The following is a 14,786-nucleotide window of genomic DNA, read 5'->3' on the forward strand; positions in this document are numbered from 1 at the left end:
AGACAAAGAAAGAGAGATCCTGGCAGGTATAAATAGTTCCTCGTGCTTTGCAGTGCAGTATTAGAGGCAAATGGGTGCACCCAAATAGCCACTAGCATTATGTGCCAGAGAAATACTCTACTAGGCTGAGCCAGCATGGGATTAACCAAGTCACAAATGATTGAAGGTGACAGACTCAAAGGCAACAGCTGCAGTGTTACTACAGAACCAACAAGCATTGAGGGAGCACAGAAGCATACGGCGACTTAGAACAACATTGGATGGGAGGCAGAGAAGCATATGGTTAGACAAATCGACACGGAGATTGCATGGCAGAGAAGCACTTGAGGGAGACAGTGGGAAAACACATGCAATGTCATAGAGTGCTTAATGAAAAAGAAAAAAAGTATCATAAAAAAGAGGAGTGCAAGGATGCAGTAATGTGCCCATGCTTCGGGGGAGAGACAAACTCACAACTGGGAAGTAAAGCCCACATGAGATATCAAATAAGAAGCAAGCAACTGAGAGTTACAATGAACCCACCCAACTGTAAACAATGGATGGGCTGTGAGCCCACTAAAAGCTAACAAAATCTTTCACAACAGAGAGTGCATGCGCTGCCTTAGGAGAGACCTAGCAATAGGGTGTTTTTGATCAAATATGTTAGTATTTTACATGTGATGAAAATGAGGGAGATTCTTAAGATCTAACTATGAAATTCCAAAATCTATTCATTTTAGGGATCTTTCAACAATTTTCTCATGTTTCTCACTTCATTGAGATTCACATAGATTTTCTTTAACATTGATTTCCACGAGTGCTACTCCAATAGACTAACGCCTCTCCTGTAAATTTTGGTGGAATTGTCCATCAGTATTTGAAGATAAGCAAAGTAAACTTGTTGCTTGTTTCTCCAGGTGAAACATCATATTCCACTTGGAGAATTGTGTCTTTCCACATTGAACCTTGAAATATGGAGATGTTAGCAACACTCTTACATGTCATTTACATTGAGATGATCTGTGAAAAGTCGCACAGTTACAACTTTGTTAGTGTTGAGTTCCTTTGCAATGGTCACTACTTTTTCCATCCAGTGACAGCACCCATGGTCGTACTACTCCTAAACTTGGTTATGTTAACATTCTGCCGTACCTGAAAGCAATGAATCAGAACCTACCATCTGTGTTTGCAGATTTGTATTATGTACTGAAGACGGAAAGGAGGCCATTGTGCAAAACAGCTTGTGAATTGGGCCAAGGTGAATTGTTTTATAAACAAATGAAAACAAGAAGTGTGGTCTATAAAAGCCAGCTCTAAAAGTAAACGGGAACATCTTCATCATGCTATCTGCCAAAAAAAATGGGGAAATGTAATAGATTAATGTCACCATTCTTTAAATGCTGTAAACCAGTAGAAAATGTCAGTTTCAGGCCCTCCCCTTCATCTTTATTCAAAGGACTGAATTAGAGTGTATTACAGCTCGAAAACGGGGGTTAAATTCAACATTTTCGAATTTTGTAATAATCTTGATTACTGAACTGTATTATATACACACTCTGAAACACAATATAGTTTTTTTTCTCAATGTAGAATAGAGATAATGTAAATGCATAGCCGTACATTCCAACTATAAATGCTTGCAGCATTTTAGAAACTCAAACAAATTAGAAAAAAGTCTCACGAAATATGTTCCCTTTTTTATTAGAAAGAGTATTCCAGTCACTCCTGCTGAGATCGACTTCTACATTCTGAAATCAGAAAAGATAATTTAACAGAGTTCAAGGACATTGAAACTGCTACTTGTGCATTGAGCTTACTGCAGCATGAGGTATACTTTTGGATGGGTCCAATGTACAGAGAAGATAAGGTAGGTGAACACATATTTATCATTATGTGGTGGAATGTAGTTTAAACACACATTTAATGTCACCTTATCAAACAGGATTTAAGTAATGGCATTCCTTATTGCGTAATACTGTGTCACCAGGTCTATTAAGCAGTTGCCCTTCTATTCAAGGAGCAAGCTCCTGCACAGTGCCTTATAGACACTGCCAAGGCACTTGATCATCTTTCTAGGTTATGAGCGAATTACTTTATTGGGTGTGCCAAATAAAACAGTATGCCTCCCGATTAAGCTGCATACCAACACTTGAACAGTTATACCAATAGCAACTTGTAATTATACATACAAGATATAGTACCACTTCAAAGTAAGGCAAGGTTAGATCTTAGCTCCATATGTATTTAACATCTTCATATTCTAGCTTAGCAAACGCACCACATCTGGGAAGAGTCAAAGCTTAAGCATTATTTTATACAGGTGACCTCGTAATTAGGGAACACGAGCAGTGGGACTACAAACAGTTTTTCTCGAAATAGCTATTTGAAAGTTAATGCTGAACAAAATCAAACCTTAACATTCATGAAAAACAAATATAAAGGAGCATGGTATGTTAGCAGTATTGGTAAGAGCATGTGGAGAAAAGGTAACTCTAATGATTATCTTGCACCAAGCTCTGGTGTCATAAACAATTAAAGAAAGTTCACAAATATTGTGTCTTAAATATTCTGGATCAGAATATCGGAGGTAAGAATATTGTATTCTTCTAACTATTTTTGATATCATTATTAAACATGTTGTTATATATTATATCATTATTATTTATATCTTTTTTGTTGTGTTGGGGTTATGGTGCAAAAGGGTGCAATGTAAACAAAATATATTTATTCAGTTTGGTATGTGCACTTTTTTGTGATTTCATAAATGTAAATATTTTTCAAAATAAGTTTTTATCAAATGAAATATATAAATATGTTATTTTTAATGTTATTGAGTTTTAAACATATTGAATGTAATTATTTATATTTGTAATGATTGTTTAAAAGTATTTTTTTTTCATAGTTTTATACTTTTAAAAATGTGCATTAAATATATTTTTGTTAACCAAATTTTGAAACAAATGTGTTCGTTTTTGGTTAAAATAATTTTTTAGTTTAGATTTTTGTTTTAATAAATGTTATGTTATGTTATGTCACTGAGACTAATAGAGCGCTATAGCTACCCCAGCAAAGGGGCATCCCGGCGCTGATTCCAAGAAAAGACTGACACAAGCAGATGGAACGGACAAGGATTATGATGCAGGGAAAAGTTGAGTCTTGATGGCCTTCCTGAATTCTAAGTAATTACTAAGGCCATGGATATGCACAGGAAGTGCGTTCCAAAGGATGGCTGCTCTACTGCAAAAAGAGAGGCCTCCAGCACAAACTCTGCGAGTCCGGGAGACCTCCACCAGGTGCTGACCTTGAGGAGATGTCGTGAAGGGACATATGGCAAGAGGAGATTAGCCAAAATAGTGGGGGTGGTCAGTTTCAAGGCAATGAAGGAGATACATAAGGCTTTGAAATCAATTTGCCTTGCCACAGGTAAACAGTGGTGACGGCAAATGGCCTCGGACACTGGAAAGGACCTGCGCAAGCCTAAAAGGGTTCTTGTCCCACGTTTTGTGCCCTTAGTAGCTTCAGAACCTCCACCTTATTGGACCCCAGATATAAAGAGCAGGCATAATCAAGTCTAGACAGTACAGACGCCTGAATGATAACCTGAGGGGTAGGTGCATCAAAGAAGCCCAGCAGGGGTCTGATCCCCCTTAGAAGTCCAAAACAGGTCCCTGCCACCTTTTTGGTTTGAACTTGAAAGTTGAGGGATGAGTCCAGCCATATTCCCAGATTTTTCACTACCTGCTTGGAGGAGGGGGCCCTGCCGTGGCTAGCTGGCCACCAGCGTTCACTCCACTGACGATGGTCCTTTCCCACTAATAATACCTCCGACTTGTTAGAATTCAGCTGGAGACAGTTGGCGGTCATCCACCCTGGCGACTGCCGCAAGGTCACCCTGAAACTTAAGGGCGTCCCGCTCGGTGTTATTCGAGAGTGCCACCACCAACTGTGTATCGTCAGCATAGAGACCATGGTCAGGCCCCAGCTCACGGCTACTGCAGCTAGGGGTTGAATATAGATATTAAATAGCAGGGGGCTAAGAGAGGAACCGTGTGGCACCTCTTGTTTAATAGAGTGTTTGCCTGAGGTAAACGGAGGGGCTGTTACCATGAATGACCTCTCATGGAGGAATGAGGCAAGCCACTTCAGGGAAATGTGTTCCAGGTGTTTAATATATTGTTGTTTGTTTAAAAAAATTTGCTTTTGTCATTTGTGTTTTGTATTTGGGTCTAAAATGTAAAATGTCTCAGATGAAAATGTAGACTATGAATTTATTTTGCAGTGCTTTAGTTATTTTTAATGTAAATATCTTTCTATTTTAGATTATTATACAATATAAAGTTGCAGTAAATGTTTCTTTGAAACTACTGCCAAATTACCTTATTTATAGTCACATGGTTTACTTTTAAATAATTAAAATGTCTGCCTGCAAAGTATTATTTTCACTGAAACGTTTATTTTAATTTTGAGGGAATCCAGTCCAGTCCAGCACTTTCCCCAATGTGGTAACATTTGAAATGGGAATAGTACATTTTAACCCCCAAATGTCTAACACTTTCCCCAATGTGGTAAAGTTCGGAGTTGGAATAGTAATGTTGAACCCTACCAAATCCAACACTTTCTGCAAAGTTTGTTGTGGGAACAGTAAATATGACCTCCTATGAGTACAACACTTTCCAAAATTTGGTTCAGTTTGGAGTGGTAATTCCCAACTGTGGTTCAATTTGGAGTTGGAATTCTAAATTTGAAACCCCAAGGCCCACAGGTTCTCCAATGTGGTTACGTTTGGTGTGACTACAGTAAATATGTCCTCCTAAGTCTAACACTTTCTCCAGTGTGGTGAAGTTTGAAGCCCAACACCTTCCCAAATGTGGTAAAGTTTGGAGTGGGATCAGTAAATTTGCAATTATCTAAAGTCTAACACTTTCACCAATGTGATTCAGCCTGGGTGAAATAAAAAGGCTGACTCCACCAAAGTCCATCACTTTTGCCTGTTTCGTTCCATTTGGAGTAGGTATAGTATATATGAACTCCCTAATGTTTAACACTTTCTCCTATGTGTTTTTGAAATGAGAGTAGTAAATTAGACTCTCCTAAGAACAACTCTTTCTTCTGAGTTTTCTTGGGAATAGTGAATATAATAAACATAAAGTCTAAACATTTGTTTGTATTTTTAAATGTGTACATTAAAGTGGTATGCCAATTTATAGTGCACATTGTTTATTATTACAGCTTTTGTAAAGTAGAATTTTTTATTTTGTTGTTTGATACTTTTCAAAACATCTCTTTAATTGTATGCCATTTTTACTGTGCATTATGTTACAACAACTACAACATGTTTGAGTCATTTATTGTGTTACAAGAAAAGAGTATTTTTACTTCAGAATAATTACCATTGCACATATAATATAGTTGTAGTATACATACATTTTTATTTTTAGCTATACAATTTTATTGCACATTTTGTACAGTCTGTTTTACAGAAATGATTATTTTTACAGTGCCTGTCATTTTAAACGTTATAAAACATTAAAGTTATGTTAAAATAGGATTGTATATTCCTAGTATTTTTTATAAATATAATACACATTTTACATTCCTCTAATATTTTTCCATTATTTCTAACGTCTATTATTTCATAAACATCTTATTTATTTTCATTTTTCTTCAATTTTTCATTTTTTCTACTTTTTGCTTGTCATTTTTTTGTGCTGTTCATGCAGTTTACTGTTAGGGTTTACTGTTGCTGGTTTCTGATTCAGGTACAAATATCTTAAATCTGTTTTTTTAAAGGGTTTAGTGGTATGGGGAAGGTGCATGTCTTTGGTATTGAACAGTAATTTAGTGCAATGTTTTTTTATTGTTTCTGTGTTCGTTTTAGGTATTGCAGTAGGAGTTTTTGTGAAACAAAGGGCCTAATTGCAATGTCGGTCGGAAAGCCTTCGACTGAAATTGTAGGTTTAAACTCTGACCGCCGTATGCCGGCAGTTGGGTTTAAACCAGCCAGGGAATCCATATTGGTTCCAGTTGGAAAGGCCTCATAATCCCTTAGGGATGCCATTACCACTGTCGGGATTATGATGGCACTTTCCGACAACAGTTCCATGTTGGCCTTTCCAACATGGAACTGCGGTCGGAAAGTCCCTTTGGTGGCCCTTAGCATGGACTCCTTTGCCCCTGGCCCTTCCACGTGTTGCCCTGGGCAGCACCTATGGTGCCTCCCTTCACATTACTGCAACATGAGGTGCCTGCCACATGGAGCAGGGATCTTTCAAAACTTCAATTTTTCAATGTACTGTGGGTGGGTTTGGCCCACTGCACAAGCTCCTGTTGACAAATGGAAGTTTGCGACTGCACCATGTGCGGTTGCATCCTAATTGTGCTGTCAGAACTGCCAACCTGAGGTCAGTTGGTTCACCATCCGCAGCGATGTTGGTCAGAGGGAACTCCGACCGACATCATAATCAGGACCATAATATTTATTTGCATTTTATATGTGTATCCTCTGTGTTTTCGCAATGAAAAAAAGGGGGGAGATAAGAGGAAAGTCTTATAAGGTCTCATCCACCTACTAATATGTACCAAAAATAGAGGACCCCCTCCGTATTGGATAAACTAACCCTCGACTAGATAAAGAAAATGCTTGGTTTTCTTAAATAATAATCCTCACCCACTAGGGTTATCCGCTGGTGGCATGCTTCAACATCGGGTTCCTCATGTTCAAATGCAGAACAGAGTAAGCTATGACCTACAAATGTTGTGGAAGCACTTAAAGATATATTCTAACTGAGGAAAACAGGAGTTAGGGGTCTTATATGAACAGTAAAAAATACCTGCCTGGTAGCCTGTAAGTGCATTTTAATCTGACCTCTGGGTGGTATGATTAAAAAAATGGGGAAAAGGCAGAAAGTATAGGTGATAATGTACCAGCATTTCTAATGGTCTACATGTTCAAGCCAAACCCCATGTCTTTTTTTCAGGACCAAGGATCTAATTCCCTGATACCACCCCTTTTTATAGTGTTGAATAACTGCACACACTCGCCATGGTAGCAATATAAAACTAGGGCACCTACTTGGTGTTACTGCTTGGTAATCAGTAATATGTAGTGGAAGAGTTAGCCTTCAAAAATCTTGCCTGCATATCGAATAAAACACACTGTTTATATTTAGAATATTGAGCTTGTTATATATGCTTATCAATCAAAACATCTCATTGTAAAAATTCTGGTGAAATATATTATATCGCTGGCTGAGGTGAGCACATCTAGTGAAACTAATGATCCATGTGATACACAACACCGAGCATAATACACATTTAAAAGAACAATACGTTAATAAATAATGCTAAACTCTTACATCATGGGTCCTCCTGTGGAGAGGGGCGCTTGCAGTCACAATCTATATATTAAAAAGAGGGATATCGGTGTGTTAAGATTGTGAATGTTCTCTCCATTTGAGGAAATACTAATGTGGTAGTTCTTGAGGTTATGCCGTACTCACAATGCCAAAGTGTCACCTCAGTGCAGTAACAAAGGTATACCAAACCAGGACCCGAATCTTACTGTCTTCTTCCCCCTTTTTTTATTTTAGGTTTTGCATTGATTCCCTGGAATATGGGAGGTTTATTGGATGTTCTTTTTTCTCTGGTTTATTTTTGTACTTTTTAATGGGCTCATTATTATTGTTTTTTCTTAGGATGTATTATTTTGAATTGTTATTTCACAGATCAGGATTTTAACTACAAAATAGTAAATGTTATTTAAATATGTAAATAATTGGGCAATGCTGGGGGGCGTGGCCAGCCATGGAGAATGGCGAACTCCTGATTGCGGGGCTTTGGGACCGGGGCCGATAATTCTCCTCCATCCCCTGTATACTAGACAATCAATGGTGCTTCTGCACACAGCTGTCCAGAGGCCAACAGATGCTGCGTGGTGACACAATTCTGGCTTTGCACTGACTCTGCTGTGACCACCAGAGTCGATCTGCCCTGGGACCAGGCTGGGTTCGGAACATCCAGGGGATAAAGGCAGCTGCTGCGTGGATCGTATGGCATGAACATAAAGGCTGGGCTGGCAAGAGTGTGAAACACAGAGACTTGTACGATATGACGTCTAGCCCTGTGACGATCTTCCCAGTGTCAACTTCACTCCCACCCCCTCCTCTCCCATTTCCAAACCATAATATTTATCTGGTTTTTTTTTTTAGATCAACCCCTTGCTTTGTATGTCCCTTGTTCCGCAACCATGTATAGATCGAGACATGTTCTCCACTCTTTAACTGTAGGGTAGAATGTGATGCTGGAATTGTCTATGCGGATCGGGGTTGCTACTCTGGTCGTTTGTAGGATGACATCCCTATCAAGGTAGTTCAAGAGTCTGGCCAATATAGGACGAGGGGCACCTGGCCTCGGTCGTCCCCCGGGTACCCTATGAGCTCTTTCCTCCACAAAGATGTTAGAGAGACCTTTCAGCTGTAGTTGGGTCACAATTAGGTTCTCGACAAAGAGGTCCACAGATTGTCCCTCTGCTTTTTCCTGTACACCGAGGATCCGCACGTTGTTGCGCCTAGTGCATCCTTCATAATAGTCCAGTTTGCCTTCGGCGAACTTATGGAATGTTTGCAGCTCCCTGATTTCAAGTTGAAGCTGGTTGATGTCGTCCACTCGGCTTGTCGTAGTGATTTCGAGCTGTTTGACCTTTTCCCTGTTCGTAGCCAAATTCGCTCTGATTAACATGACTTCAGAAAAGATCGTGTCCATTCTCTACTCCAACAATGTACGAATTTTGCCAAGGGCGACCATGACATCTTTCAATGCATGTTCCAGGGGATTGCCTTCAGGCCCTCCCGTTGATTTGTCTTTGGATGTGTGTTGTTAGGCCAGAGACCCCTTCGGGCAGGTGTACTTGTCCAATTTGCTAGTTTGAGTGGACTTGGTGCCCCTGACGTTCGACATAGTCGCCGATCTGGTTCTACCTTCGTTACCTCTCCGGGCACCACGGGAGGATAGTGGACCCAAAATCACGGCCACTCCCGCCTTTAGAACTACGCCACAGGGGCCTTGTACGTTAGTTGAAGGGTGCTTCTCTACCACGGTTCCCGGCGATCTTACTGGACCCTCTTTCCTGACCTTTTCCCGCTTTGGGCTCGTTGGCACTCATGGGGTTCTCTCCAGCCATTGCACCCCTCGGGGCTGAGTTCTGCTTCATCCAGTCCGCCCTCCGAGAAGCGCACCTCTAAGGTGGGTTCAGCCAGCCGGCTATGTCATAGTAGAGTTTTTGTTCTTTCCTCGACTCGTTGCTCCGACCGACGCTGTGGAGATTCCTTGGCACTGTTTTGGCAGTTGGTTAGGTCTTCGGATAATTATTGAGCGTCGTCCGCGGGCTGCTGTGCCTCCTTGGGCCTCCTCATCACTCGAGGTCCCGGATTCTTTGGACTTGTAGGCCTCCGCTCACGGAAGCCGTATCTTTGGATCCCTGGGTCCTGGCGACTCGAGCTTGGGCTCAATCTGCTCCGTTGTGTGTCTGCAAACAGAATCCCACCTCGGGCACGGATTAGTAGGACGGATATTGCGGGATGTAAGAGACAGTTGCAGAGCGACTCTAACCTGCGGTCATCTTGATTCGCCGCTTGGCCACGCCCCCTGTCTGGGGCATTCTTGTACTCCTCATGTCTTCACCTAGCAGACCTGGGCTTCCCAAACTGGACCCTAGGTTCTCCATGTAATTTATTACTGCAGACACACTTGTACTCAGTTTACATTCACAGCACACTTACTCTCCAGCAATGTTACTTCCATGCATTTTGCCACTAAAGTCACACATGTATTTAGCACACAGTCAGTTTGCATGGACTATTCGGTACTGTAGCTTTTCTGTCTTGTATCAATGTGTGCTATTTACAAACACACACTGCCAGCATACACACACTCATCATGTGCACGCTGCACAACATTTCACCTTTCATGTATTGTACTTCACACATTCACACATACACCGAGCTCATGAACTGCACAGTACTACATTTCTCATATAATGTATCTATAACAGGCTTACATACATTCAGTACATGAACTAATCACACATAAACTGCACAGTACTGCTTTATCCATGTACTGTAACCTTCCCAGGCACTCATATAACCAGTGTAGTCCCTACTCCTGCGCAGCACTCCCCAGCTTCCTGATGTAGGCAAATGGTGAGTTAAGCATGCAGCAGCACAACTTTTTAAAAAAGTGAATGAGCTGGTAGGCTTCACTCCAGTGATACCGGGTAAAAAGGACCTGTTCACTACTGCTGGTATGCTGCCACCAGTGCACATGTGCTGCTTAACTCCTGTTGAACGAGGGCACCCCTCTCGGTCCAACCAGGACAATCTGTGACACATTTCTAAGTCATAGGTAAACTGACAACAAGGGAATCATTTAAAAAAAGAAATTGAGGATATCTTTGGGTGGCAATATATATATAGTGTTCGGACCAGACGAACGCCGGCTCAGTCCCCTTGGCAGTTTATCATACCTAATATTTGATACCCAAGCCGACAAGGGATTATCTGGTAGCCTTTTTCAAACTGCATGTTTAAGTCATGGCACACATGCAAGATGTGAGTGGAAGAGGCCACCACAGTATAATCAAAATGGCTGGAGAAATCCTGTGACAAAATAGCCCCATAAAAAACAGTTTTTCCCAAAAGATCACAACCGTTTGCCCCATGGTTTGCAGATGACCGGAGAAATCAAAAACTAATTTGGAAGCGTCTAGAGCGGAGCTGGAGGAAAGGTTATAAAGAAACAGAAAAAACGCTTTTAAATCGGCCTGCAGAAATATAAACACCTCCTATTCTCAGCTAAACAAAAGTTTTATGCAACCTGTAGTGAAGTAACAAAGAATTCGGCAAAATAATTATTTAGAACTGTCTCTAGCCTGGCCTCTCTAAGCCCAGCCAAAGTTCAGTAAAGTCAGGAACTTTGTGAAGATATCACCAAGGTCTTCTTGACCAAACTGGAGACTATCTTTTTGACTTTTAGTGATTCAAGTGCTGCCAGGATGAACACGGCAAGGGAGGAATTCAAGCCCGCGAGGGTTTCCACTGCTACTTTTGATAAATTCTTGCCAGTGAACCCTGGCAATATTCTTGGGCTTTTCATGGCAACCAAATCGAGGTTGCCCTATGGTCCATGCCAAATTGGCCCTGGGTCCAATTGCTTTATCACTGGCCTCTATTTTTATTGGCATGTATGAAACTGGGCATTTCCCTATATGCTGGAAGAGGACCTCTATATTGCCCCTTCAAAAGAAGCCTAAGGATCCTAATAATTTTCCCCTGATTTCTCGCCTTACGCTTCCAGCTAAATTGATTGAAAAAATCATACATACACAACTTAGTACCTTCTTAGCTGAGACACAAGCCTTGGATTCCTCCCAGTATGGCTTAAGAGAGGGACATAATACCGAGTCTGCTCTCATTAAGGCCACACAGGAGATCAGAGAAGCAGTGGATCAGGGTGGAAGGGCGGCTCTGATCCTATTGGATCAGTCTGATACGGTCCATCAAGACATCCTGATGGACCGTTTAAAGGCATGTGGGATCCAATCCAAAGGCTGGGATCTTTTAAAATCTTTTCTATCTGACAAAGGACAAATTGTTGCTCTGGGTAAATACCAGTCCAAACCTTTTTCACTGCCCTGTGGTGTCGCACAGGGATCCTCTCCAAGCCCTACGCTTTTCAATGAGTGCGTTTCATCCTTGGCCCCCATTATCAGTGCATTTGATTTGGTCTCACCTCGTATGCTTATGACACCCAAATTGTGGTCTCTCTGCTACCTTGCCAGGAGGTGGGTATGGATAAATGCTTCCCAGACTGCATGGAATCAGTTGGTAGATGGATGTCAGAGAATTGTCTAAAGCTTAATTCAGGCAACACTGAAGTCTTATTAATTGGAAAGGATACCAACTTTTGGACACCAAATTGGTGGCCTGACTCGATGGGCTCTCTCCCGTTCCCTTCAAAAAAGGCAAAAAACTTGGGAGTAGTAGTGTATGAGAGATATACCTTTGCTGATCAAGTAAATGCAGTGGCATCAACCACAGCCTATGTGCTTAGAACAGTCAGGAAAATATTGCCTTTTTCCCCCCTGGGTAGCCGGCAAACAGTTGTCACAGCACTGGTATTGTTGAGGCTGGACTATTGCAATAGCCTTTATTTAAATATTCAACAAAGATTTATGAGCAAACTCCAGTTGCTGCAAAATGCAGCCGCTAGACTACTTACTGGTACATTCCTGGAATGACCTTCCGTTTCACCTAAGAAATGCCACAGATCTTTTAACTTTTAGGAAGGGTTTAAAAACCTGATTATTAACATAACATAACATACCAAGATCCATGTTTGCCTATGATAAACAATAATCAGCATTAGGGATCCAGGCACCAGTACAGTTGGACACTCAGGGCAGTGGTATAGGTCTCTTACCATGTAGAGGACTTTTCCGTCCAAACAAATCCGAAAATAATTACTGTAAAAAACAGCAGATCTTAAAGTGAAGTGATATTTAGCCTTAATTACAGAACATTAACATATGTTTAAAAAAAGTCTTTGGAGTTCACTGAAAGATTACTAGTTAAACTGAAGCTATGGTTGAGGCTTAAAACAAAAAAAAAAAACTGGAATTCACAAATTATGGTTAGAACCGCACTCCAAAACATGCACAACACAAATAGACACTGTTAGACCTGCCATTTTTGGGATGGTTTCCCTAACTTTTTGCCTTCCGACGTCCTATTTTTGCTGGCCTCAAGATTCTGCTCAGTTTACCACTGCTAACCAGTGCTAAAGTGCCTCTGCTCTGTCCCTAAACTGTGGTACCATTGGCTTATCCACAATTAGCATATTTAATTTACTTATAAATCCCTCATCAGGTGCACTACTTGTGCCCAGGGCCTGCATATTAAATGCTACTAGTGGGCTTGCCGCACTGATTGTGACACTCACCTAAATAGCCCTTTAAACATGTTTCAGGCCTGCCAGTGCAGAGCCTGTGTGTGCAGTTTTAAACTGCCATGACAAGATGGCAAGTTAAACCTCTTGCCAGGCCCAAACCATCCTTTTTTAATACATATAATTCACCCCTAGAGTAGACCCTGAACGGCCTTGAGGGCAGTGTTCAATTTATTTAAAAAGCAGGACATGTATTTTTAAGTTGTCCATATCCTTGTAGTGAAATCTTACATTTTTTTACCACTACTACAGGGTCTGTCTTTCCCTTAGGATAACATTGGAGTTGCCTTATTTCATTTTAGAAGAGAAATTAGGTTACTGGTTGATTGGGGTATGAGCCCTGGTCAAGCAGCAACCACAATCCTAGCCAGGGTAAGGCACAAGGTAACGTCTATCTAGAACGCTTGGACGATAAAAACACTGAACACTTACTTAATTGATAATTTACGTAAATTTGACCTTTCACAACAGGCTAAACGTCCTACTCATGAAACTAACCACACGCTGGAAGGGATTTACTAACAATCCTGATCTATAGGTTGGAAACATTCTCATTCTAGTATGGACTGATCATGGTGCAATTATGTTTAAATTTATCAGTCCAACTCTGAATGCTGTTTTCTCGAAGGCAACAGCAGCGTTAAACTCGCTCCTGGAAGAAAATTGACAATCATAAATTGAACAATTTGTTGAGTGAATTCATGCCTTTAATTAATGATTATGTGGATCACGCTGCCATCATTTATGATGCCTGTGTTGTTGCAGCAGTCTCCCAATAAGCACCTTTAAAAATGAGGCCAAACAATTAGTCTTCAACAGCAGCGCCATGGTATTCTCAAGAGCTCAGAGAATGTAAAAGAAAATGCAGGCACCAAGAACAACTCTGGGGGAAGAAATATGCTCTAGAGGAAAAACAAAAAACAAAAATATGATAAAAAAATTATAAAATACAGGTACATGCAACTACAATTACAATTGTTTACTGATAAGATCAAAGCAGTTGAGAACTCCACTAAAGAGTTATTTAAGACAGTTAAATAACTTTCAACCTTTGGTAATAAAAACATGATCACCTCCAACCCAAAGCTTTGTGATAAAATTCCTTTTCACAAAGGTAAATAAAATATTCCTGGACATTTTGACCCTACCTGTCAATACCATTTCCCCCGAAAGGACAGTAATGGAAGAGGGATATATAATTGATATATTAGCTAGTACTGAGCATATTCACTCCCCTCACAGAAGAGCAGGTTGCTACCCTCTTTAAAAAACACTAAATTGGGATATGGATAGGTATTAAAGGCACAGCTCTCACAATGATTAGGTCTTTCATGTCTAACAGAAAGCAAGTGGTGGCCTTAGAGCAGGGGTACTCATAGTACGGCCCGCGGGCCGGCAGCGGCCCGGCAAGCCTGCCCTGGCGGCCCGCGGACCTCGCAGACATCGTACCCGTGTTTTAAGAACACATTTTTAAAGAATGACAGTCTGCAAACACTGCCGGGTGCAGCAGCGACACTCTGAGAGACTCTGCTGCTCTGTGGGGGCCGGGTGATTCATTCCAGTGATAGGCAGAGCAGCAGAGTCTCTCGCACACACACAGCCACAACCGAGCACTTCACACGTCTTTAGAAAGACCATTTGCATGTTAGTGGAGCTTTGCTGATTTCACCTCTTCTTAGACCCCTGCAGCTCCGCTCTGTGGGGGCCGGGTGATTAATTCCAGTGATAGGCAGAGCGGACCTGCAGGGGCCTAAGAAGAGGTGAAATCAACAAAGCTCCACTAACATGCAAATGGTCTTTCTAAAGAC

General features: G+C 41.2%; 1 protein-coding gene across 1 annotated transcript in view; it reads left to right on the plus strand.

Moving 5' to 3' along the window:
• Positions 1-1,689: 1,689 nt before the first annotated feature.
• C9H14orf180 (chromosome 9 C14orf180 homolog) overlaps positions 1,690-14,786 on the plus strand; it is a 138,086-nt gene continuing 124,989 nt past the window's right edge. The window contains exon 1 of the mRNA XM_078662078.1: positions 1,690-1,846. Within this exon, the coding sequence (XP_078518204.1) occupies positions 1,820-1,846 (27 nt within the window). The 5' untranslated portion in view covers positions 1,690-1,819. The remainder of the gene's footprint in view (positions 1,847-14,786) is intronic.

This window comes from Lissotriton helveticus, chromosome 9, assembly GCF_964261635.1.
Source record: "Lissotriton helveticus chromosome 9, aLisHel1.1, whole genome shotgun sequence".
Classification (NCBI taxonomy): Eukaryota; Metazoa; Chordata; class Amphibia; order Caudata; family Salamandridae; genus Lissotriton; species Lissotriton helveticus.